At 43.2% G+C, this 25746-nt stretch overlaps 1 protein-coding gene across 5 annotated transcripts in view; it reads right to left on the bottom strand.

Moving 5' to 3' along the window:
- The window catches only part of trit1 (tRNA isopentenyltransferase 1), a 58281-nt gene extending 33167 nt beyond the window's left edge, over positions 1-25114 (bottom strand). For 3 of the 5 annotated variants that reach the window (XM_058046557.1, XM_058046558.1, XM_058046559.1), the window contains exons 1-10: positions 24910-25114; positions 15934-16074; positions 14936-15034; positions 14378-14520; positions 13836-13978; positions 13652-13763; positions 9946-10058; positions 9778-9855; positions 3061-3170; positions 1660-1777 (exon numbers count right to left, since the gene is read on the bottom strand). In XM_058046557.1, the coding sequence (XP_057902540.1) occupies positions 1660-1777; positions 3061-3170; positions 9778-9855; positions 9946-10058; positions 13652-13763; positions 13836-13978; positions 14378-14520; positions 14936-15034; positions 15934-16074; positions 24910-25068 (1216 nt within the window). In that variant the 5' untranslated portion in view covers positions 25069-25114. Of the gene's footprint in view, positions 1-199; positions 1514-1659; positions 1778-3060; positions 3171-5481; positions 5605-9777; positions 9856-9945; positions 10059-13651; positions 13764-13835; positions 13979-14377; positions 14521-14935; positions 15035-15933; positions 16075-24909 lie in introns of those variants that run through there. The other 2 variants (XM_058046555.1, XM_058046560.1) reach the window with 2 other exon arrangements.
- Between the last annotated feature and the right edge of the window lie 632 nt (positions 25115-25746).

Below are 25746 nucleotides of genomic sequence, written 5' to 3'. Positions count from 1 at the left end.
AACAAACTCCTCTCCTGGCAGATTTGACTCGCTACTCCAGCATCAGAGCTCAGCTGACTTCCGCAGGGAGACAAAGGCCACTCTCAAGGCGGGTCGTTATCGCACAAAAGGCAATAAAGGCGTACGGCAAGTGAAAGGCTGGTTACCGCTCTGCCAAGGAGCTTATGTTGTTCATGTTGGAAACATCAGTGGTGCCATGAAATGTCCAAATATTTATTAAATCCAATTAAAGTGCAGGGTGACATGGGAAGATTACTAAGGCAATAAGGCACATTATTTAGTGAGATGCTCCTCCATTAGTTCTTCCTAATTCTGTCATTTTGGACAATTCTACACTTGGTAGGAACAGTTTGAGAAAGGCCCTGATCTGTTTCCCATCCAAAACAACACAGAATTGATCTCACAAATGTTTGTCCGAATGAATGCAGGGATGGAAATGAACCCACAATTGCCCCCAACCAAACGGGAAACTCCAAGATGTCCAGATACTTTTGTCCATATAGTGTTCTAGAAATGTCTTCCTTCACACACAGTCCACTTGTTTTGATGATTATCCCCAAAAGAGAGATTTAAACTTGGTGCAATGAAAAGACGATCACAGTAGTAGTAAAAGTAGTAGCAGGAGTAACAGCCAAGCATCCCAATACTTTTGTCCTCATAATTATAAATAAGAGATTCTCATACTGTCTTCACCTTTGCTCCACAAGGCCATAAAAAAGTGTCCCAATAGTTCATCTAGAATATTCTATGTCCGTGTGCAATGGTCATAAATCCCATTACTTTTGTCCATATAGTGTATGATCTTTAGTGAACTGATGAAAAAAATCCTGCGTTCGGTCTTCTTGCCACATGTTCTTCCACTTTGGTTGGGTGAACGGGTCACAAAAGTCCTTAGTCCCCTTAGACATGACTGTGATGTCTTTTGATCCAAATGACAGTGTTTTCTTCCACTTCCAGTTGCAATGGTCATGTGTTCCAGCACTTTTGTCCAATAGTGGATGATCTTCCTTGGTGTACTGGTTACAACCTTTTGCCCCAAAACAAAAAAAAGCCTCCTTAGTGTCTTGCATTTTCAGGCTCAATGGCTACATCTCCTCATACTTTTGTCCATACAGCGTATGATCTTCCTTGGTGTACTGGTTACAAAAGGCCCTTTGTACCCGTTTGAGCAAAGGTCCAAAAGAACCTCTCATCATCATCATCATCATAGTAAAATTAGTCTGTCATCACACATAAATGTTGACATATAGTTCCGCAGGAAGCAAAAAAAAAAATAAATCCTTGTGCGACCATGTGGTGCAAAACTTAGTAGATGACAGCCTGTGGACCTTTGTAAATGTCACAGCAGCTTCCTAGTGTGTTGTGTGGGTGTCCTGTGAGAAAGCAGAGCCGTTTGTACGCGGCTCTACATCCGATATGGGAGATGAAGCGTTGCTTTGAGACCCGTCACTTTCAGCGTCGTTCTTCCTCTTCTTCCTCACGTGGAAGTGATGCTTCTTAGACTTGAGGTGAGCTGCAGGTAGAGAGCTACACGTGACGTCCACAAGAAAATGTGTCGCGGGCGTGTCGGAAAAATTTGTAAACACAACAAGGAGTAGCTAGCTAGTGGTGTGTGTGTGTGTGTGTGTGTGTGTGTGGGATGTGGGTTGACAGCCTTACCGGCCCACTCCAGGTCTCCGATGATGACTTTGTCGCACAGGTCACAGGTATGCCGGCTGCGTTTGTTTACAGGCTCCACCCCCTGCACTCTGATTGGTGGAATAGTGGGCTCTTCATGCTAAGGAAAAATAAACAGCTGAAGTTGGGATAGAAAGGTTGGAATTTATTTTTAAAAAACAAAATGGCCATTTTATCCAATCAGGAGGCTGAAGTAAGTCAATAGACAACAAAAGATAATTGGATTGGAAGTGTTTATATCCAAAATATGGACATTTCCACTGAAAAAAAAAAATCTAAAGATCTTTGTGTTTAATATTTTTTAACAATACAAAAATTCTATATTTTGATATATATTTAGATATTTATTTTAGTTTTATTTTATTAAATATATAATATATATTAAATGTATTTTATTATGTATTATATAAAACAACAATCAAAATCACTTTACTGTGTTTTGGGTTAAAGCAGGGGTCTCAAACTCGCGGCCCGCGAGACGCTAGTTTGAGACCCCCACCTTGATACCAAAGTTTAATGTTGAAATGACAACTTAAAGCTGTGTGCACACCGGACACAATTAACATGATTTTGCCCCGCCCATACTGTTACCCTACCCTGTTACCCTACCCTGTTTTGCTTTGGATTAGCAATGAAGCTAAAGGCTTATGACGCTGGGTACAAATAAATGCAGGAAATGATTTGGAATAAAAGGGAAAAATACACGTCAAGATAAAGCATCTCATCAAACATGTTGTTAAAGTTACGACGCTGCTCCCAGATGGAACTGAGTACGATGCTAACTTGCTAATTGGGTCAAATGATTAAGTTTCATTCATGTTCATGTTAAAGGTTAAATAACTGTTAATACTGTACATTTGAATCTGAAAAAAATAATTTCTCTACCAACTGTATGTGGTTTCTTACGTTTTTCTTATTTGCTGTTTTCTTATTTTACTTATTTATTACTGATTGATTTATTCTTAATTTGTTTATTTATTTTTTTAATATTATTTTGTGTATAGAAAAATAAAAATTAAGATATTTGAGAACAGTGGAATGTTTTATCAGATATTTTGGTGTGGAAAACCGGAACCAAAGTACTGAAAACGTGTAGGGTATAGCAGAACCAAAAGCATTGAAGATAGTTTTTTTTATTGATTTTTTTTTCCAGTTTTTAAAAAATGCGTTTTGTTTTTTGTTTTTTTTGAAAACCTGATGCGGCCCGGCTTCACCCAGAACCTAGCTCCGGTGGCCCTCAGGTAAATTGAGTTTGAGACCCCTGGGTTAAAGCAAAAATAGTAATAGTCCTTTTTTGGACTTTTCCTTTTTTTTTTAGGAGTGAAGAATGTTAGAAAAAGAGAATGTGTTGCCAATTGACACAAGCAGAAAGAAAGGCCACACCTTGCAGAGACTGTCCAGTATCTGCAGTGCAGGGTTCAGCACCGTCTCCTCCCATCTTGCCACATCCGTCACATCCAGGCCGTAGACTGCTGGCACGCTGTCTCCAGGTCCTACATGCACACACACACACACACACACACACACACACGGGTCAATCTCGCACACATTATGCATCCTGCAAGGCCAACCCAACAGTGTCCGCCTTTTCAAGGATGCACCAAGTTGATTTATGGCGTTCACATAAACATCCGCACAGCACTGATCAATTGTGCATCATAAAAATGCACCACGTCCATCACAGCAAAGCGACGGGTTTGATTACCAATATGAGGTGCTGTAATATCAAACGTGTGGCCAATTATCTGACAGCCTATTAGGAAATGAGCAAGGTGTTTCAAGGAGGCCGTTATGGATTATAAGCAGGGTGCCACTGTGCATTATTGGCAACATTTCCAGTAGCAGTGATGTTGTTGTGGTGCCGCACCCTGAAGCACCGTCAACCTGCTGACTCACATCAGCTCGATAATGTCTCTCTCTTGCCATCAAGTCTTCCGCTCTCTCTCTCTCTCTCGCTCTCTCTCTCTCTCTCTCTCTGCCTCCAACAGTTCCACCCCGTGTGACCATTTTGCGTTGGTCAGCAAGTCTCCAAGCCGGGCCTGGGCTGGGCTTCAGCACTGAACAACATCACTGGTCCCCTGCCCAGCTTGCCTGTCTGCATCCACAGCCACTACCCTGTATTGACTGAAGTCATGCAGATACACTGAAAATGGAGTAGAACGCGTGTAGTGAAGGTGACCTTTAAGGATGTACACCTGCAAGCTAGATATGTTTACAAACAGGAATGAAGCCAATTCTTCACACTTAGTATGAAAAAAGCTCACACATCCCTTTAAATGAATCATCATAATGTAAGGTACTGTTAGCCACCTCCATTATGGCCTAATCCATTTCTCACACACATAATGAAGTGCGGTGAACATCTTCTAGTCCTTAACGGCCGCACACAAAAGTGTGAAAATTTGTCAAAACATGCACGCCTGAGGTTTTGCCCATGCTATTATTTTTCTGACAAATGCACCACATGTTTGCGATATTATTAAAGCCCATAAATCAGATTAACTTGTAAACAAACAACCCAAATTAGGCACAGCAAGTGAAGACTGGGGCTGGAGCTGGTCATCAGTTTGAGCACAGACCTAAAACCTTGCTTTTTAATGCACAACACGAGACACACACAAACTAAAAAGCACGTCTAAAAACCTCAGGTAGGGCTTAACAAGAAGAAACTGATGTTTGGGTTGGTCACCTGTCCAGACACAGTCTCAAGTTCTTGTTTTTCAATGCCTAAGATTAGACACATGCAATGTGTATGGTACGAAAAAGTGGGCTAATAAATTGACAATAAAAGCAAAAATACTGCGGATTTCAGAAAACTACAAGAAGCAATGAAGTCTGTAAAATTAAATAATAATAAAAAAAATCAAAAAATTGTCACGGCGGTCTAGTGGTTAGCGCGCAGACCTCACAGCTAGGAGACCAGGGTTCAATTCCACCCTCGGGCATCTCTGTGTGGAGTTTGCATGTTCTCCCCGTGCATGTGTGGGTTTTCGCCGGGTACTCCGGTTTCCTCCCACATTCCAAAAACATGCTAGGTTAATTGGTGACTCCAAATTGTCCATAGGTATGAATGTGAGTGTGAATGGTTGTTTGTCTATATGTGCCCTGTGATTGGCTGGCCACCAGTCCAGGGTGAACCCCGCCTCTCGCCCGAAGACAGCCCCCCGCCACCCTCGTGAGGAAAAAGCAGTAGAAAATGAATGAATGAATGAATGTTAACTATAATGATGGAAATGGTAATATTAATGATGATTATAATGATGGTAATAATGATAAAGATTATAACAATAATGATAATAACAATAATAGTATTACAATGCTGTGATTGGCTGGCGACCAGTCCACGGTGTACCCCGCCTCTTGCCCAAAGACAGCTGGGATAGGCTCCAGCACCCCCGCAACCCTCGTGAGGAAAAGCGGTAGAAAATGAATGAATGAATGAATGAATGAATATTACAATGATAATAATAACAGGGCAAAACAAGACAGTCGCATGAACATGATTATATCTTGCAAAAAGGGGTAGGCATTTATAAGCTTTTGCTTCAGCCTACTCCTTTTGGGCTTGTGATCAGATAGCTGAATACAAATGTAAGAAATGCACTGTAATGTTTCATATATTTGCCCCCCCCCCCAAAAAAACTTGAAATTTCTCACATCGCTCTACATAGCACCCACTGTAACTTTAGGGTGTGCGGCGGGTGTGGTCCAAAAAGGCCGGCGCGTCACGGGTACAGGTGAGAATCTCATGTTCATGAGGACACAAAAGCAGGCAGGTGGCGGAGGAGAGAGAGAGAACGTCACCTGGCATACCTACAATACATGCATCCTTGCTGGTGATTTAATGAAGAGTAAATAGTGAGCACCACATGCTTGATAGAAGGACCGTCTATTCATGTTGCTGAAATCCAACTCTGCAAAGCAGCCCTGTATGGTGGCGATAAGAACCACACAAGGGCTGGCTCACATAAAAAGGAAAGTTACATCGCAGACGCCGTGCAGCTGCTCGCCCGTGTTGAAACAGTAGTCCACCTGTTGCAACGAGCACGCCAGGAGTCATTTGTCGACTTGTTTGCAGAGAGCGCACATTAAAAAAAAACAAAAAAAAAACAACTCAATGGCCAGCTGCGCCTCTCTGGTTGTCATTTACGCTACAACAACAGATGCTGCCGTTCACAACCTCCTTCCTCTTTCCTCTTGTTCCTCTTCCACTTTTTGTCCACCAAGGTTCTTTATTTTGTCTCCTGTTTACTTTTGAGCAAACTAATGGACACCAATGCTTTCAGAAGCCAACCCATACTGCTTTCTGCTTTTGGCAAGATGGCCGGCGGTCAAGCATGGAAGTGGTATGGAGTTCCTTGAGGGAATCGTACATTTAGTGTGAGGCCCATTGTTATCTAGCACTGCCTTAATCCTCTTGGGCAAGGATTTCACCAGAGCTGCACAGGTTGTTACTGGAATCCTCTTGTGGTGGTGGTGATGTTGGATGTTAGACGCTCCCCTCCACCTTCCATTCTTCTGCTTGATGATGATTGGGTTCAGGTACGGAGATGTACTTGACCACTCCATCACCTTCATGCTATCATGTTGCAAAAAACAGTTTCCCAATCAGAATGTCACAGCACATGTTGGAATCCATGCTTCCCTTCAATGAACCGCAGCTCCCCCTGGTGCAGCACAACACTCCCACCACCATGCTTGAGTTGAATTATCTTCACTTGTGTTGTTAGCGGCGGCACGGCGGTCTAGTGGTTAGCGCGCAGACCTCACAGTGAGGAGACCAGGGTTCAATTCCACCCTCGGCCATCTCTGTGTGGAGTTTACATGTTCTCCCCGTGCATGTGTGGGTTTTCTCCGGGTACTCCGGTTTCCTCCCACATTCCAAAAACATGCTAGGTTAATTGGCGACTCCAAATTGTCCATAGGTATGAATGTGAGTGTGAATGGTTGTTTGTCTATATGTGCCCTGTGATTGGCTGGCGACCAGTCCAGGGTGTACCCCGCCTCTCGCCCAAAGACAGCTGGGATAGGCTCCAGCACCCCCGCGGCCCTCGTGAGGAAAAAGTGGTAGAAAATGAATGAATGTGTTGTTAGCTATTTTAACAATGAAAGCTTGTGTTGAGTCATTTTCAATGGATTGTAAATCTACACTGCTATACAAGCTGCGCTTGTATGGACTGACTATTCAAAAATATATTATGATATTGTCCCTTGAGAAGATACTGTAATTAAAATGTGAGGCGTGTATTCACTTTTGTGAGATACCGTATGAATAATATATTCATGCGGCTGGATGCATCCACTTCCTCATCACGTCTCTATGGAGACCGCTTTGCCTGAAAAAGGTGTTTTTTCTCCTCTTCCTGTGTATGTGTGTGCATGCATGCTAGCTTCAAGGGTGTGAACTTGCGGCCCGCACCTGTTGTTGCCACCCCTGGATCACATTACGTTTCCCCACCCAAGCGCTCCATCCACACAGCTGTCTTATGTGTCTCCCGCCTCCCTTTATCCCTCGCTCGCTTTTACGCAAAAGGACACCGGCGTTACTTAACGCTCACGAGGCCCTCGCCAAAATACACCTGGGGTTACGACAACAATGCGTGGGCTTGCAAATCCCTTAGGAATTAAAAGAAAAAGATTCCTGAGGTCACGGAGGGTTTCATTTAATGATTGCGCCTAAAAATTCTAATCATTCATTACAGATAATTAAGTCGACTCATTAAATGTACCCTTATCAACACACATACACATATTATGCAATACACCCACATGGGGCCATTATTTAATTTGAGCTGGTTGACCTGGTGTGTAAATCTGCTCAGCGAGCGTGGCAACCGTATAATTAAGACACCCGGCGCCCGGCAAAGCTTGAACATTCAACTGTAAAAGTAGCTTGTACTTTTTTTTTTTTCCCCAGGCATCCAGTGCGTATTTTGGTTAGTACACTAACTTTTTCACTAAGTTGTGTAACCTACTTTGCTGCGTTTTGTCATTCCCACTTGCCTTTGACCCACTGGTGTCTCCACGCTCGGGTTGGTCTGTGTGTGTAGCCCTCGCTGACCCTGCTGCCCGAGTCTGTGTGGTCGGGGCAAATTCCCGGCGGCTCCGTAATGCTTCAGGAGATTAGCCTGCTCAGACAAGGGCGTCCCGCATCCCTGTGTATGTGTGTGTGTGTATAGGGGGGTTACAGCAAGAAAATGGGGTGAAAAGTGACACTTTAATGGCAATAACGTTTAAAGAAAATGATGCAAACCATATCAACAAGTGGGATTATCATTCTTGGAACATAAACGAAACCTGTAATGTGGAAAATGTGTCACCTTGGGTTGCTTTCTCTGGAAATACTTTACTCGCAACATCATACAGTAATGCGACCATGGATACTTTTCCAAAAAAGGCAAAAAAAAAAGCTGCTTCTGTCTTGATTGCACTGAACTGGTGGCCAAATGTCATGCTGTGCTAATGCAACACTTTTACAGTAGAATTGGAGGATTTACTTAACCCTTACAAACCCTGTGGACATCTTGTGTCATTTGTTGTTGGATATTTTCATGCCATATTGGCTGCTGTCATATAGTGGAACGTATGAGTGAACTTCAGGAACCACAACCAAAATGTGTAGCAAGTGCGAGTGGGGCCTACAGACTTCATGGTTTTGCAGAAGCGGACAGTCCAGCCACAATCAACAACACATGCATGTAACAAGAGCCAGTTCAGACAGATTACGGCGTATGTCACACGCATGTGGCCGAGGCCATATGGTGTGTTCAGGCGCTTCCAGAAAGAGAGAGACAGAGAGCAGTATTGAGGTTGAGAGCATGGCATGGCTTAAGCCTTTTGGGTCTAACAGGATTAGGCGGCTGGGTTACTTCAGGGTATGCCACTGGTTGAAGCACACAGGTTCTACCGCCTTGTACCACAAGAACACACCCGGCCTTTATGTTTGCTCTGCCATAAGGATGGGAAATGAACACACACACACACACACCAAAGCAGAGAGTTGATTTTGGCAGAAGGAGGTGCGTTTATCCAGTCTTCAGTGTCGCTGACTGTGGCAGGTAACCAACCAAGCAAGCTGGTTTCTGTGTATTTGATGCCACTGGGGACCCAGTGCTGGGAAACAGCATTCAAAAGTTCAACCTGAAGGAATGGATTTAAAAACTGTATCCCTATATCAGGGGCGGGGAACCTTTTTCCTATCATGGGGCCAGAGGGCCATAGAAAACGCAAGAATTCATGCATAAAAGGCTTGACCACCTGTGGGCCTTTTCATAACACTTTTTATAACTGCATGGCGGCTGACAAAAGGCCTCATTCCATTCATGCCGTTGTTCTAAGCAACAGACACGCCAAGGTTCTGCAACCAATACACAGCCTGAACCCTCTTTCTACCTCACATTAGTCTTGACTTTTTTTTTATGTTATTGAGTAAATATGAAAATACTCATCAAATACGTACATGCCTCATATTAACTCCCTAACTCCCTAACAAGATCTCAGTGTATAGACTGGTCATATATCTCATCTCGTCTCATATTATCTACATACTGTATTGTATATAACTCTGGGAAAAACTGTTGATTTTTGTTAATACTTGAGTCGTTTATATTGTTTATTTTTCTATATTGTGTATTTTTTGTACTGCTTAACTGATTCTGTACTCTTGCTGCTGTGCAATACAAATTTCCCCACTGAGGGACGAATAAAGGCATATCTTAATCTTAATCTTAATAAAAGTATCAAGTTTGCTGTGAATATTCTTTTAAAGCAGCTCTGGAGGATGGAAGCCTAGCCAAATAACTCCTAAAACTACTTAGAAGTGAGAGGAATATTTAAACTATAATTTAAAAGCTACACACAAACAGGATGAAGCTTCCATTTAGTGGGATTTGCACAGGAAAATCTAAATAAAGAGCTCGGAGGATGCAGCGCTAATATGAATGAACACACATTCACACACACACACACGCACTATGCTGTGAGAGGCTTAGAGTGCGTCTAATGTCCAAGCGTGTAAACCTCATCTGGGTGATGAGAGTGCTGATTGCTAAACATGTGTACTGTACAAATACAAACATGAGGTCTGAGAGGAGAACTTACGTTGAAGGAAGCGGTTGCGGACCCACTTGTTCTGCTTGCGAGCGTAGCGCCTGGTAGCCATCTTTAAAGATTCCACACCTGAAGTGAGGTTAGAGAAACGGAGGAGGTCTCACTAAACACGTAGGAGCATCCTTGCATGGGTTAGCTCAGTTAAGAATCTTTGCCGACCTTTGTTTCGCAGCACGTCTCTCTCCTGATGACTGGTGCTTTCAGGCGCCGTCAGGTAGTCATGGAACTCTTTAAAACCAATGGACTGGAATATCCCGTGCTGGTAGTTTTGGCTGACAAGAAAAGGGAGCAGAGTGAAGTAGGCAGACCTCAACCAAGGCTAAGGCTAAGTTTAATTCCTCCATCAACGACTAGCAAAATAATCTCAACTGGTTTCCTTGTTAACTAAGCAAGCAAATGTATCCAGAATTGTACAAAAAAGTACCCCCCCCCCCCCCCGAATTTTTTTTTGTAAAAAAAATAATTGTAAAAAAATAAATAAATAAAAATAGAATATATAAATAAATAAATGATATAAAAATAAAAATAAATAAATAAATATATATATATATATATATATATATATATATATATACAGTGGGGCAAAAAAGTATTTAGTCAGCCACCAATTGTGCAAGTTCTCCCACTTAAAAAGATGAGAGAGGCCTGTAATTTTCATCATAGGTACGCTTCAACTATGAGAGACAAAATGAGAAAAAAAAATCCAGATAATCATATTGTTTGATTTTTAAAGAATTTATTTGCAAATCATGGTGGAAAATAAGTATTTGGTCAAAAACAAAAGTTCATCTCAATACTTTGTGATATACCCTTTGTTGGCAATGACAGAGATCAAACGTTTTCTGTAACTCTTCACAAGATTTTCACACACTGTTGTAGGTATTTTGGCCCATTCCTCCATGCAGATCGCCTCTAGAGCAGTGATGTTTAGGGGCTGTCGCTGGGCAACACGGATTTTCAACTCCCTCCAAAGATTTTCTATGGGGTTGAGATCTGGAGACTGGCTAGGCCACTCCAGGACCTTGAAATGCTTCTTATGAAGCCACTCCTTCGTTGCCCGGGCGGTGTGTTTGGGATCGTTGTCATGCTGAAAGACCCAGCCACGTTTCATCTTCAGTGCCCTTGCTGATGGAAGAAGGTTTTCATTCAGAATCTCACGATACATGGCCCCATTCATTCTCCCATTTACACGGATCAGTTGTCCTGGTCCCTTTGCAGAAAAACAGCCCCAGAGCATGATGTTTCCACCCCCATGCTTCACAGTAGGTGTGGTGTTGTTTGGATGCAACTCAGCATTCTTTCTCCTCCAAACACGACGAGTTGAGTTGATACCAAAAAGTTCTATTTTGGTTTCATCTGACCATATTACATTCTCCCAATCCTCTTCTGGATCATCCAAATGCTCTCTAGCAAACTTCAGACGGGCTTGGACATGTACTGGCTTCAGCAGGGGGACACGTCTGGCACTGCAGGATTTGAGTCCCTGGCGGCGGAGTGTGTTACTTATGGTAGCCTTCGTTAATATGGTCCCAGCTCTCTGCAGGTCTTTCACTAGGTCCCCCCGTGTGGTTCTGGGATTTTTGCTCACCGTTCTTGTTATCATTTTGACCCCACGGGGTGAGATCTTGCGTGGAGCCCCAGATCGAGGGAGATTATCGGTGGTCTTGTAGGTCTTCCATTTTCTCACAATTGCTCCCACAGTTGATTTCTTCACACCAAGCTGCTTAACTATTGCAGATTCAGTCTTCCCAGCCTGGTGCAGGTCTACAATTTTGTTTCTGATGTCCTTTGACAGCTCTTTGGTCTTGGCCATAGTGGAGTTTGGAGTGTGACTGTCTGAGGTTGTGGACAGGTGTCTTTTATACTGATAACCAGTTCAAACAGGTGCCATCAATACAGGTAACGAGTGGAGGACAGAGGAGCTTCTTAAAGAAGAACTTACAGGTCTGTGAGAGCCACAAATCTTGCTTGTTTGTAGGTGACCAAATACTTATTTTCCACCATGATTTGCAAATAAATTCTTTAAAAATCAAACAATGTGATTATCTGGATTTTTTTTTCTCATTTTGTCTCTCATAGTTGAAGCGTACCTATGATGAAAATTACAGGCCTCTCTCATCTTTTTAAGTGGGAGAACTTGCACAATTGGTGGCTGACTAAATACTTTTTTGCCCCACTGTATATATATATATATATATATATATATATATATATATATATATATATATATATATATATATATATATTTAAATTCCTAAAGATCACATTTGTTAAAAATTATTTTGACTTTTCCAAAAAAAACAACCTTAAATAATACTTTATTTTTTTTTATATTTCTCCAATTGTTTTTTCGTTTTAACTGTAATATTTGTAAAAGCACACAGTATTTGACAGCAATGTAATATGATTTTTTTTCTTGCTTTGCCCATTATGTTATAGTAACTCATTGATGTGTGAAACCCACCTCAAAAATGTATCTGGAAGGTTACACATAAAACTAATGCATAATAAAGAGACAATTCCACAGTGATGACAGATGAACCTCCTTGGTGGAGGTAATAAAGTTACCATCATGACCTTTCTAGACAGCCGTAATTTCACTATCCCCTCCTCTGTCTCGTTTTTCCTCTTCTCCCTGAGCAAAGAATATCAGCCTGAGCAGACGAGAGGTCCTTCGGGGGACACAATGACATTCGAACACTGAGCGACAGTGGCACGGTGACCCACGGGTGGCGCGTCCAGAAGCCAGCTGGTTATCCTCACACACAGAACAACATCCTGGTCTACTGTATGTGAGCTAATGCTGTACCTTTGCATTGCTTCTAAGAGCTCCACAAATTCTCAGCAAGTGATCCGAAGCGCAAGAATAGCAGTCAAATCTAATTTATACATCAAGGAAACAAACACTGGAATAATCCGGTTTGATTCATCCATGTGAAACTCAAATAAGGAGGAGGAAACAGACAGAATAAATGTGCAGTTGTGTGCAGGGCCGAGACAGAAATCTGAGAATAGCGACAGCGCACAGGAAATGTAGAGTCAATGGAGGGTGAAAAGGAACGACAAGAGGACAGGAGAGAGAGATTTGACCTTGATGTCTGGCTGTAGCAGCCAGCCGGGGATGGAGTCATGAGGGTAAAGGAGTCGCAGACAGGGGGGAGGAAGGGAGGGATGGCAGGGGGAAAGTAAAGTGCTTGGCTGATCATATTGCTGATAGGGCTATGGTACAGTGGAGGGCTGCGGAGACGATGGGATGAGGCAGCTTCCAGAGAACCGTCCCACACATGCATCAACTCCATGGACACACAACAACTCTGACCCACTGCTACCAATCCCAAGCCTCCATCGGTAGTTTTAATAAAAGGCATATCTATTAATCATGACGTCCTAAATAAATAACCACAAACACAGTAGCCTTTGTCTGAACTGGAGCGCCAGTCATGTACAGTGACCTGTCAGACTGAAAGGAGGGAATAAATAATGGGTAGTTGCTTGGCTGATCTGGCTGTGGTGTTGCTTTCAAGGAGAAGAGGAGATCCGTGGTGCTGGATCATTAATTTTCAAGAGGAGATGGGAATCGTGTGATCTTGACCTCGCTGCACAGACCCTGAACCCACTCACCAAATTGTAAGAGCATTTTGCTGGGAGAATTTAGGAAGGTTTGGTACAAAAAAAGTTGTGGTATGCATTGGAGTATGACAAAGTAAATCCACTCAATTTAGTGGGGTCTGTTTGGAGTCTGTCAAATATAATGTCATGTATAATAATTTGTCATAAACTGACATCACGTCAGGTTACCGGTGCTCAGTTTTTAATTGGTGGCATTTCAAAACGCCGCGCTTTTTTTTTGCAGTGATCTTCTCACCTGTCATTCTGGACTTTCTTCTGATTGAAGCGTGCATGGAAGTCTTGCAGCTCCTCTATCAGCCCGACGGACAACATCTCATCTACACGGGCATCCAGCCTGTTGTCCAGCACTGGCGAACAACAAAAAAAAATATGAGGAGGAATACAGTACAATAGGACATGTCTTAAGCAGTGACCCGTACCGTCCATGTCAGCGTGGAGCCAAAAGATGCAAGGGTCTGGGTATCTCAGCGGGCCCCCGAGGTCATTCCCTCCCCGCTGGCCTCGCTGCTCCTCCAGCCAGGAGCTGTGAGGAACGCCCGTTTCTTCATAAACCTGCAGGCTTCTATAGAGCAGAGAGGCTAAATAAAACACAATACTGCATATCATGAATAATGAACATATGCAACAAAGAAGGATTCCAACATGAATACACATGAACAAGCTTGAGCCATCCAGATTCAAATCCGAGTGTGACTCTCCAGCCAGAATGTACTCTTTAGTAACAAGGAAAAGATGATACCTGTCACGGAGAGGAGCAGGGTAACCTAACCTGCATGCACAAAAGACCCAAGCGCACCAACTGCAACTCCTCAAGAAGCGTGTGTGGGTGTGTGCGTGTGTGTGTGTGAGAGACTCGAGCTTTAACAGCCGTACATCTTAATAACATTACATATCATCACTTCTGATAGTTTAGCAATAGTCTCCGATAATGAGACAATTGCCAACGCAAGACGTGCATTACCTGGCAATTTTGCGCTTGTCATTGGGGTGCAACATAGCAGCCATTTTGGGGTCCACTTCCAGGAGTCGCTTATGTAATTCAACTTCTCCCAGTTTCTCCAGTTCCAGCTTCCTGTCCGTGTCTCCATCTGCTGAACTCTCCTTCTGGACAGCGACAACAGGAAACATGATAACACATGACAGTTACTATGGTACACATTATGTCATTGTATGGTCATATCACCTCGTAAAAATAAAAAATAAAATAAATAAATACAAAAAAAAGCAATAAAATAAAGTAAAAAACAACTTAAATTATATGAGGAAAGCAGGAAGTGAACAAATGTAACAGTTACTGATTGTAAAAGTACCAGATGGAGGGGTAGGATTTAATAAGCTTTGCTTCTTCCTACTCCTTTTGGACATGTGGAACTGTGAACTGATTATGGGATGCACTCAATTGTAATCTGATGCATGTTCAAATGAAATTAAATTTATTTACCATCTTAGCTTGTCATTAATTATGAACACAATTAGGATACAGGTAGGTCTAAGGTATGGTACTATGCTATATACTCACCCCAGCGTCCAATAGCACTCGCCACAGCAGGGACTCAATGTAGTAGTTGGTGCCTCCGACAATGATTGGCAGTTTGTTTCGGTTATGCATGTCGTCAATGTTGGACGGCGTTAAGGAATACCCCCCCCCCCCCAAAAAATGTTCATTTAATTAATTAGTGGATGCCAGCAGGGCTCAAACCGATTATGTTGGTCATTTTACAACATTGAATTATGTTGATTTGTTGATGGTTGGTTAATGGCTGTGGCCAGCAGACATGACAAAGTGTCAATACTGAAAAAGAACATGAAAAAGTAGTAGTCATGTCTCATTTTCTCTTTCTCTCATCTTCCCTCTGTCTTTCTTCATGGCATGCACCCTCCTCTGATTAAATAAACACTCCAACAAGATAAAGCGCAGTCAGCTATAGTCAGCGGGCTTGCGAGTGGGGCAGGGTTGCGTGCCTAAGAGCGATAATCGAGGACGCAGAAGGAAACGGCCTGTTGAGTGACGGCTTGATAGATGATGATGTGTTATTACGGCCGCCGCCTTGCGTGTCTTTCATTTTCACACACATATGCATATACACTCCATCCTTCCACATTGCAGGCTTACCATCTTGTCCTCCACCTCTAATCTGTTTGTACTCTCTTCTCCATATCGCTCTCCTCTCAGCAGGTTGAGCCTATTCTTGGAGCTCCAGTATCCCCTCGTCACACGAGTGAGTGGGTGGGTGTGTAAGTGGAGAGCGCCTTGTGTATTTGTGTGTCCTTTTCTAATAATACCATCTCCAGTTATGGCCTCCTCTCTTCACATCTGTGTGACAGCTGGCTTCTGCAGACACCTCCACTTTTTATTGCACTCGAGAAACACAAAATAGCCAATTAGAAGAATCGACTAAAAATTCCCCTCTTTGGAAACACCTCTTAATCAAAGAGGTGGCAGAGGTGGGAGTAACTTGTGGGCTATTATGGGAGACCACTCTCCCTTGCATGCTTGTACTTCCAGGAAAAGGATATTAGAGTCACAGCTTTGTTCCTGAAGTCCACCACAGTGTAGTTGCTAACCAAAGGGTCCACGAAGCTGATCATGTGATGCCTGCACTGGGAATGCTCCTCAACCGTCACCTTGTTGGTGATGATGTCAAGACCCTGGTACACCTGGAGGAGGAGAAGATAGGATAAGTGATTAGATTTGACGTAGATGTAATCAATATGAATGTTTGCGGTGATTGTACAGCAGTCCAAGGTGCCCACGTGCCAAAGTGAAGTGGCTCTCCATGTGATACAGACCACCTCTGTCCACTTTACGTCATACAGTCAGGCGGGGTGGGGGCCCTCCCTGCGGCTATGTGACAGCTGGGTGTGAAAGGTCCGTCACAATTTTCCTTCTCACACCCCGGTGTGTTTTGAAAGGATGTTTCGAGACCTTCAGTCTTTCCACAGCAGCCTTTATTTTAGATCAATTCTCTGGTCCGATTTACCTGTTTCTTGAACACAAGTCAACCCCATAGGACAGTGACTTCAACTCTATTATGGGAGCGCACAGCACGGGGGCGGTACAGACCCCCGCTGTGCTTTTACGTCGCTGCAAACTGACAGGAAAGAGAGACGACACTGCAGTTCTCAGTACATTTGTAGCTGCTGCATAATGGATGAGAGTCGCTGTGGTTTGGACTTTCCGTCTTTTTTGCTGAGGTGTCAAAAGATGGCCTCCAGATCCAGTGTCTCGCCACTTAACCTGCACACCACCTGCTCTGAGAACACATGCATGCTTCTCCGACGGGGAACAAAGGCTGCACATAAAAATGCATTAATTAGCAACCTGAAGCGGGGCTGCTAATTCAGTCTCAACTAGTTTGCCGTTTAAGGATGACAACCATGAAACAGTTGACTTACATTCACTAAAACCTTTGTTACAGCATAAATCCACTGCATGAGATATACACACTGGCATTGAAACAGGAGTACAGAACATTCCTTCCTTTGAAAAATACTTGTACAAGATATTTTTGCACTTAAAACTACATTTAGGCAGTGTTTTGTGGACTGTAGTGGACTGTGGACTGCAGTTAGTCTCCAAAAAAAAAAAAAATTACACAAGTTCTTATTAAATTGTAATGATATAATGCTGCACCTTTGTTTTACAACAGGGTGAGATCACGAGTCAGTGATTATGTAATTGTATTGGGATGTGTATGGCAATAATTACAAAAGGCTGTAATAAAATGAGTTATCATAGGAAGTGGTGTTTCACAGGCTGTAATTGCAACAGAGGTGGCTGTTAATATAGAACTAAAGCAGCATTCAATGAACATCCCCTGCAGCCCATGTGGGGAAAATCATTGTATTGACTCGGGGATATGCATCCAATAGTTTCTCTTCCTTTTTTTGTGACTCAGAACATATTAGCGCATCAGCCTCGGGCAACATTTTTCTTAGGGATATCTATTTTTGGAGGAAAAAGACCATTCTTGTGTAATTTGTGACAAACATCTCTAGCGGACTAGACAGGAACAATTGAGTAATGACTGAAGAGATCTAACAACAGACACCCAAGAAGCCTCAAAATCAAAATAACCGTGTGTAATATCACCGCGGGAGGGCATCATTGAGGAGAAGGAGAAGAAAAAAGGTGTGACGATAGCCATAGATCTAAAAATGGGAGTGACTGACATAGGCGAGGGTATGGCTGCTTAGTAATCCAATGAATTGCATCCATAATGTCGTCTCGGTTTACAGACCTCTCAACCAAGCATATCATGGCTTGGCTAATCAATACATCTGGGCTTGTTATTTATTAGATCATTGTTGGCAGCATGTGTGTGTGGTTTGCATGTGACTGAGAAGTGTGGAGCCGTGACGGGGCAGAGCAACCCAACCTGATAAATTATTCACTGATTCACTGCACGACACCACTGTCAACCACAGAAGGGATGGATGGATGGATGGATGAATGGATGGATTGATGAATGAATGGATGTCTGAGTGGTTATTCTATTTTCCAAAGTAAAACACTTAGTGAGGAGGACTGGAGAATAAAAAGACATAAGCGTGGAATGGAGATTGCCGTGTACTCGTTCTAGAGAACACGATGCTCCCTATCCATTTTCACACATTATCCATCACCACCCCTCCTTTTGCCTTCCCTTCTCCCACCAGCTTTCTGACACACACAAAACCTGATGGAAACCAATCGTTCTCTGTTCCTTCGTCGAAAAAAAAAACAACCTGCCAATACAAACTTTGTGATAAAAGAGCACCAGGTTTTGCAAGTGAACAACTGGATCGAGACAATGAGCTTAGTGTTTGCGGTTCAGGAGTGAGCCAGGCGTGACCAAGCCTTACGCGCCACACGAGACAGCTGTTCCTCCGGCACATGGATGGAAGGAGAGCGTGGCGAACAGGCAGAGGGCAAGCGAAAGAGCGAGTGAGAGGACAAACGTTCATTGAGAAAATAAAATACGATTCGGGAGGAAACCACAAGACAGAGGAGGGACAGAAAGCAAGCAGGGGTGTGTTGCAATGTGGTTGATTTCATGGGGTGCTCTCACACACCACGTGCTTCACAATGGGAGTATTTTTAAAAAGGGCCGACAGAGGAGACATGTGACTTTAACATCAGCTGACATTATTATTAAAGCTACAGCAGCAGTTCGCCAAAAGGCTAAATGACAGGACTAACTAAATATACGGGCTCTCAAAAACCATTGCCATTAACAACGGTGGCTGTGGGTAACCTCCTATTGCCGTTTTTGTTATTAACGCCACAAGATGGCATTAGCTGCATTTCACGTATCATTAGCAGCTTTATCTCCCTCTGTGTGCGCTTTAAAATGTTGAGCAGTTGGTGTGTGTTAACCTTGCCGTATTGTCGCTTACAATAAACCGAATGAGCGTTGCTAATACCGGTTGAGCAGTTTACTTGTTACTGCAATTACAACATTGGTTCTGTTGCTGCTGTGTAGTGCAATATACTTGTAGCTAAACGCAGCAATGCTCACTCCAAATCCTGGCTAAAATAAGCTAAAATATAATGAGTTTACGGGTTGCACGGCGGTCGAGTGGTTAGCGCGCAGACCTCATAGCTAGGAGACCCGAGTTCAATGCCACCCTCGGTCATCTCTGTGTGGAGTTTGCATGTTCTCCCCGTGCATGCGTGGGTTTTCTCCGGGTACTCCGGTTTCCTCCCACATTCCAAAAACATGCTAGGTTAATTGGCCACTCCAAATTGTCCATAGGTATGAATGTGAGTGTGAATGGTTGTTTGTCTATATGTGCCCTGTGATTGGCTGGCCACCACTCCAGGGTGAGTGAATGTTGGCAAATCTTTACTAATGTCAAAGTCCTTCCTGCCGCTCCCTCGCTCTCTCTCACTTGTACAGACCTTGTACAGACCAGGGTTCAATTCCACCCTCGGCCATCTCTGTGTGGAGTTTGCATGTTCTTCCCGTGCATGCGTGGGTTTTCTCCAGGTACTCCGGTTTCCTTCCACATTCCAAAAAACGTGCTAGGTTAATTGGCGACTGCAAAATTGTCCATAGGTATGAATGTGAGTGTGAATGGTTGTTTGTCTATATGTGCCCTGTGATTGGCTGGCCACCAGTCAAGGGTGTACCCCGCCTCTCCCTCTAAATGAATGAATGAATAATGAGTTTACGACAGCTATGTAGACAATAATGGATGTGTATATACTGCTATATAAGCTGTACACTGACTTCTCTAAATTATACAGTCTCATATCTATACTATTGTCCATTCAAAGTACTCAGTGTAGACTTCCAAGGGACTTTCTTGCCATAAAAGAAGTCACTTGGGTAGTAGCTCTCCGGCTCTATAGTTGGCATCCTGCAGTACATGATTATTTCTTCTTCCCCCCACTTGCATCTTTCTCCTCAAGGCACCACCCCTCAACAATTTAATCCCTCCATCTCCTCGCTCTTACTCTCTGCGGGGAATGGCCCAGTAATGCCAGACTAATAAATCATTCATGACGTTGTCCTGCCTCATCCTCCCTCCCTCCTCCTCCTCTTTCGCCATCCTCCTGAGCATCCGCCTCTCCTTCGCTGTGTTACTGTAGCAGCCGCCGCACCCTCACGCTGCCACACACACACATGCATACACACCACGAAAGCGACAAGCATTAATAAGCTCTCTGTTTTCCCTCGATCCCACACGGGTTTAGATTACTTATGAACATGCATCATAAAACGGGATGTAAGAGGCGGCGGTGTATGCATTTCAATACAAACAGATACGTCAGAGCGCAGACAGGTCATAGTCACAGCAGACTGTGATGGCGGGAGGGAGAGAGTGGAAGGAGGAGGAGTGAGCTATCAAGTCTAGGATGTGTTTAATACGTACATAAGCAGCCGGCGTGCCTGGGAGCAGGCGACACTGGTCTATAAACAACATGCTAATTTCCAGCTCCATGCTATTGAATCATGAAGATGACATAAGACGGCCGTGCCGGAGTGTGATTCTCACACATTCAACACAGGATGACAAATAGACCTCCTTTGTCACAATGCTCGCTGCTCACATGGCTTTGAAAGAAATGCAGCAGGTCATGCATGCGTAAAGCACATGGTCAGCGCCCACCAATACCTCCCAATAGGCCCATGCTTGACCTGTTCAATTGACCTCTCTCGGACCTGCTCGGGCCACCGCCGTGCCCACACACATGCTGGCACACCCCCTGCCAAGAAAAGCCATTTATTTTATGATAACAATATGTTGTTAGTTAACACATCACACACAACCTCTCAAATCTGCTCATGCACAAAATGCAACAGGCATGAATGAAAATGACTTCTTTTTAGTAGGCGTGTGAAAAAATGAGTAATCCCACAAGCTGGCTACTGCGTTGCCTGTGCTGCTACTATTATTATTATTATTATTATTATTATTATTACCCCATTAAATGGATAGACTTGACATTTTTCACAAATCCCAGTGTAACTTCAGGATGTTTAGCCGAATCACCACAAAATTTGGTGCACATGTTTAGGGGACTGACAAGTATTCATTCATTTTCTACCGCTTTTTCCTTGTCTGTAAAATTTAAACAATATTCTTTGAAAGACATGGCCACCATCAAGCATTCATTCATTCATTTTCTACCGCTTTTTCCTCACGAGGGTCGCGGGGGTGCTGGAGCCTATCCCAGCTGTCTTCAGGCGAAAGGCAGGGTACAGCCTGGACTGGTGGCCAGCCAATCACAAGGCACATATAGACAAACAACCATTCACACTCACATTCATACCTATGGACAATTTGGAGTCACCAATTAACCTAGCATGTTTTTGGAATGTGGGAGGAAACCGGAGTACCCGGAGAAAACCCACGCATGCACGGGGAGAACATGCAAACTCCACACAGAGATGGCCGAGGGTGGAATTGAACCCTGGTCTCCTAGCTGTGAGGTCTGCGCGCTAACCACTCGACCGCTGCACCATCAAGCAAAATGTCTCAATTTTTTTTTCCCCCACATGACTGAACATACACTACCGCTCAAAAGTTTGGGATCACTTGGAAATTTTTTGGGCCAGTCTGAGATATGGCTTTTTCTTGGCCATGAAGTCCAGCATCCTGAAGTCGCCGCTTCACTGTTGATACTGACACTGGTGTTTGATGGGTACTATTTAGTGCAGCTGCCAGGTGACGACCTGTGAGGCGTCTTTGTCTTAAACTACACACTCTCAGATATTTGTCTTCTTGCACAGTTGTGCATCGTTTTTCTGTCCTTGTTAGACCCAGTTTGTGCTGCTCTCTGAAGGGAGTAGTGGTAAGAGATTTTAGTTTTAGTTTAGATTTTTTGATGGGTTTTCTAATAATCTATTAGCCTTATAAAATGATTAACTAGAATTAGCAATCATACCAGGAGATTGATGCAGAGGACTGACAGTTGTTGATAGTAGGCCTCTATGCAAAAATGTACATCCTTCTTTGAAAATCATCTGATTCATTTTAATTGTTTGTGAAATGGATGAAAATGTGTTTTTCTTTGGAAAACAAAGAATTTTGCAAGTGATCCCAAACTTTTGAGCGGTAGTGTACCTACAATTGAGGCAAAATATTACAAATGGGTAAGATGTGGTGTGCAGCTACCATTGCAAACTATAGTAACAAAATCCTCAATTCTTTGCCAGAAAATGTATGGGAGGTTTTCAAGAGATCAAAACATGACGTTCTAGCATGAGTGTGTGTATTAGCTGTGTTATTTTTGCTAACATGCTTACTTAACCAAATCTTACATGCGCTCTTGTGTTGTTTGGCTACATTTGGAAAATATGAGCCGATTCTTTTAACTGTTCCTTCTTTTGTGAACTCAAAACAGACGAACCCTTTCAAAAACTTGTCAGCGAGGATTACATGAAAAGGGGCCTCATGTTAGCAGTGCTGTTAATGTACTGCACCACTAACCCAGTTCCATCTGTGGGTGTGCGTGCGTTTTGATGAATTACCACCTAATTTACGACTCCACTGACTTCCTCCGTGTGAGCTGCAGTAAGAGATGGGTGGGTGGGGGTGAGGTGGGGGTTTGTGAAAAAGACATTTTCCCATACTGCTCCCCAATTTCTGGATATCTCTGAAAGACCCACCATGGACTCCACTTGGAGAATGGAGGCTTTACGCTATTTGGCAGCGCCTCGTTCACTGACAGTACAGCCAAACATTGTGTGTATGTGTGTGCCTGCCATGGATAGCATGTTCATTTAATGAGGGAATAATATCACTCTGCATGCTCAATGGACTGTGGGTAGGGGGCATGGAGGGGAGCGGGTGATTGCATCACAATAGGAGTGTTAGGGACTGTGGGAACCAATTCTATACGGGACAATGGGCACTTCCCAGTGGCCATTCACTATCGGCTGCCGGGCCGGCGTAGCACGACGCTGAATATGCACCAGCTCAGCACAATGCTGCTTTCTCCCAAACAAGCCCAGACTGTTTCCTATCCCAAAGACAACACAGGCCAGCTCGGACCTGCACACAGCCTCATTCTCACATAAACAGTCTCTCTCACTTGCTCCCTTGCCCGCGCCATGTCCACACGCTGTTTTTCAGCCATCTCTTGCACGGCTAAATGGGAGGGTGGCAACAAGGCCGGGGATTGTGGAGGGAGGCACGCCGGGCTGGGACGTAACTAGGCCACTGTTTCTCTCCTGCTCTTCTGAGATATTTTGGGCAGAAATGTTATAAGCATAACCCAGTTAACCCAGTACCAGGTGACTGCAAGAAGACCCCCCCCCCTCCTCCCCTTCCATCAGGACACACACTCTGAAGGACACACAAAACTAGCGAATGATGGGGATGTAACGGTGATTAGAAGGTGGTAGGTTAATGACAATTATGGGTGTCGTAGTGTGTGCTGCACTCTAGTGTGACCCAGACTCAAGTGGAACTCGTCGTCTTTGTGTGTTGCTGTGGCAACGGCGCTTGAGAACTAAACAGAGAGGGAGGGACAAAGGACGGAGAGCAGAGACACCAGCGTGATGCTTCTTATCTACAACGCGCACACACCTAGACAGAGCATCATCACACATATGCACAATGGACGGAAAGGGGAAACGACTGTTATAAAATATCTTGTTGAAAATGCCTTTTTACAAATAAATGACGCCATACACCTTATAGACGTCAGTTATTTTGGTGTTGTGTGTAGTGTAGTGTAAATTGGTTGTCAACTGTGTATGTGCCCTGTCATCAGTCCAGCATGTGCACCACTTTGCATCTGAAAGTATACTGGGATAGGCTCCAAGACAAGCGGTATAGAAAATTAATGGATGGAAATACAGTATATGGGGATTAAACATTTAAAAATAGGATGTTCTGAGTTTTCCCCCTGCCCAATATATGCTCATTCACCATCTATTCTTGATCGTGGCTTCTCTAGCTCATGTTACCATAAAGGTCAGAATACAGGTGCACTCCAAATGTCAGGAGCTGCTGGTATGAGATGTAAATGATATGATATGAAATGGTTTGAGATGCAAATGAAAGCAAGTGAAGTCATAAGGACTTCAGGGCTATGATTACTAAGGTAATATAATTCATTTCACTCATCTGTCATGTAATAATTAAATTGTGGGTTATTATTTTATTTTATGTACAAGAGAACATAAATATTTAAAATCTGATGTATATAGTAGATTTTCATTATTTCCTCTACACACACAGCAGAGTAATATGCATCTATGAGACTAGTATTTAATAAGCTTCAGCAAATATATGGACGTTTATTTACAATTATGAATATAATTACCTTAAAATAATAGTCATTCCTGCCAAAACTATAAACGCAAATATAATTTAACATTTCATATGTTTCAAATGGCATTTATTTGCTTTATTTACTGTGCGCTAATTTCCATCTACAACGTGTTCAATAAAGTTTTTTTTCAAAGGGTTAATTAGCCAGCTAGCTAGTTGGAGCATAGCAACACTTTCAATTTTCTTTAAACTTGGGACGACCCAAATGAAAAAAATGAAAACATTTGGTGAGGACATGGATAATTACAATTTTGACTTTACGTTTAAGTCACATTTATGCAACGGGACAGCCCAGGATCAAAATGGTGCAGTCCGTCTGACGCGTCATGACGTCATTGTGCACGCACAAGGAAGTAGCCTGTTAGCTATCCATCTAAGGCTGGGACTGCAAAAAACTTAAAATTGGTGGATGAATGCAACTTATATATTCTAAGTATTTCTGCAAACACGGATAATAATTTTGTTATAACGTACAACATAGAACACACAAGAAAAAAAGAGAACCTTTTATATTCTCCACTATAGAAGCGTCGACATGGCGAGTTTTGCCTTCTATTACGGAGCAACATTCACCGTTTTACCCAGAAGGATGGACTTCAACTTGTTTATGTAAGTACATGTTGTTATTATTCCTGCATTGCTATTTTTAATCATTTTAACTTTGAAAAAGACCACTTGGCATCGTGGACTACACTTTCCACTCGTTGCTACATTTCCCACCTGCATGGAATCGGCGCTGATGATTTCTCCCTGGAGCCGTTTTCCGATTTCAATCGCCAGTTTGGACTTGCCGGTACCGGTAGCTCCCAAAATGACGACCAACGACGGGGTCATCGCTTTCCTCAACACACACTTCATGCTATGCGTGGACGCCGCCATGATGCCTCTTCAATGGCGCCGGTTGAATCATGCGCATGCGCAGAATACGTAGGGACGCGAAGGTGGGGCTTTGTTGCGTGGCAACAAGCAGCCATTGCCTCGGTAACGCAAATGCACCTTGCAGTTTTAGTTTTGGAGACCAAACACACCTAATAGTTATTAATAGTTAGCAATAATGACAACATTTGCCTCATAGTCAAATGTCAACATTTCTTATTCAGATTTCTGAGATGCTTCAAAAGCATGTGATTGGTATCGTCACTATGGTAACCCTCTCCCAGCAGACGTTGTTGGTATTGTATCAATTCATACCGGTGTTATGTCAAGGTGAAGGAAAGGAAGGCAAAAAAAGTGATGTCAAACAATTGAAATTTATTCTGACTTTCTCTTCATACATATAGGCTTATGAGGTACAGAAAAAAAGTGCTGAGACAAGGCTCCGATAATAACATTAGAACTGCACAAGTATATGCAACGTCCACATCTGGCAACCAATACAACTGAAACATTAAAAAAAAAAAGATGAAAATAAGGGAAACTGGTGGTTTGTGCTGAATTCATTAGTCGAGAGATTACCACAGCTAATAAAGAGGAATGATTTGGGAAAAGTGGGAACACTTGATCATCATGCCTCTGATCTGACGATCTCCTGGGGGGTGTGGGGGCTCCTGAGGTTGT

The sequence above is a fragment of the Doryrhamphus excisus genome, chromosome 14 (assembly GCF_030265055.1).
Source record: "Doryrhamphus excisus isolate RoL2022-K1 chromosome 14, RoL_Dexc_1.0, whole genome shotgun sequence".
Classification (NCBI taxonomy): domain Eukaryota; kingdom Metazoa; phylum Chordata; class Actinopteri; order Syngnathiformes; family Syngnathidae; genus Doryrhamphus; species Doryrhamphus excisus.
The sequence above is the reverse complement of the archived record's forward strand: the minus strand, read 5'-3'. Positions and strand labels throughout refer to the sequence as shown.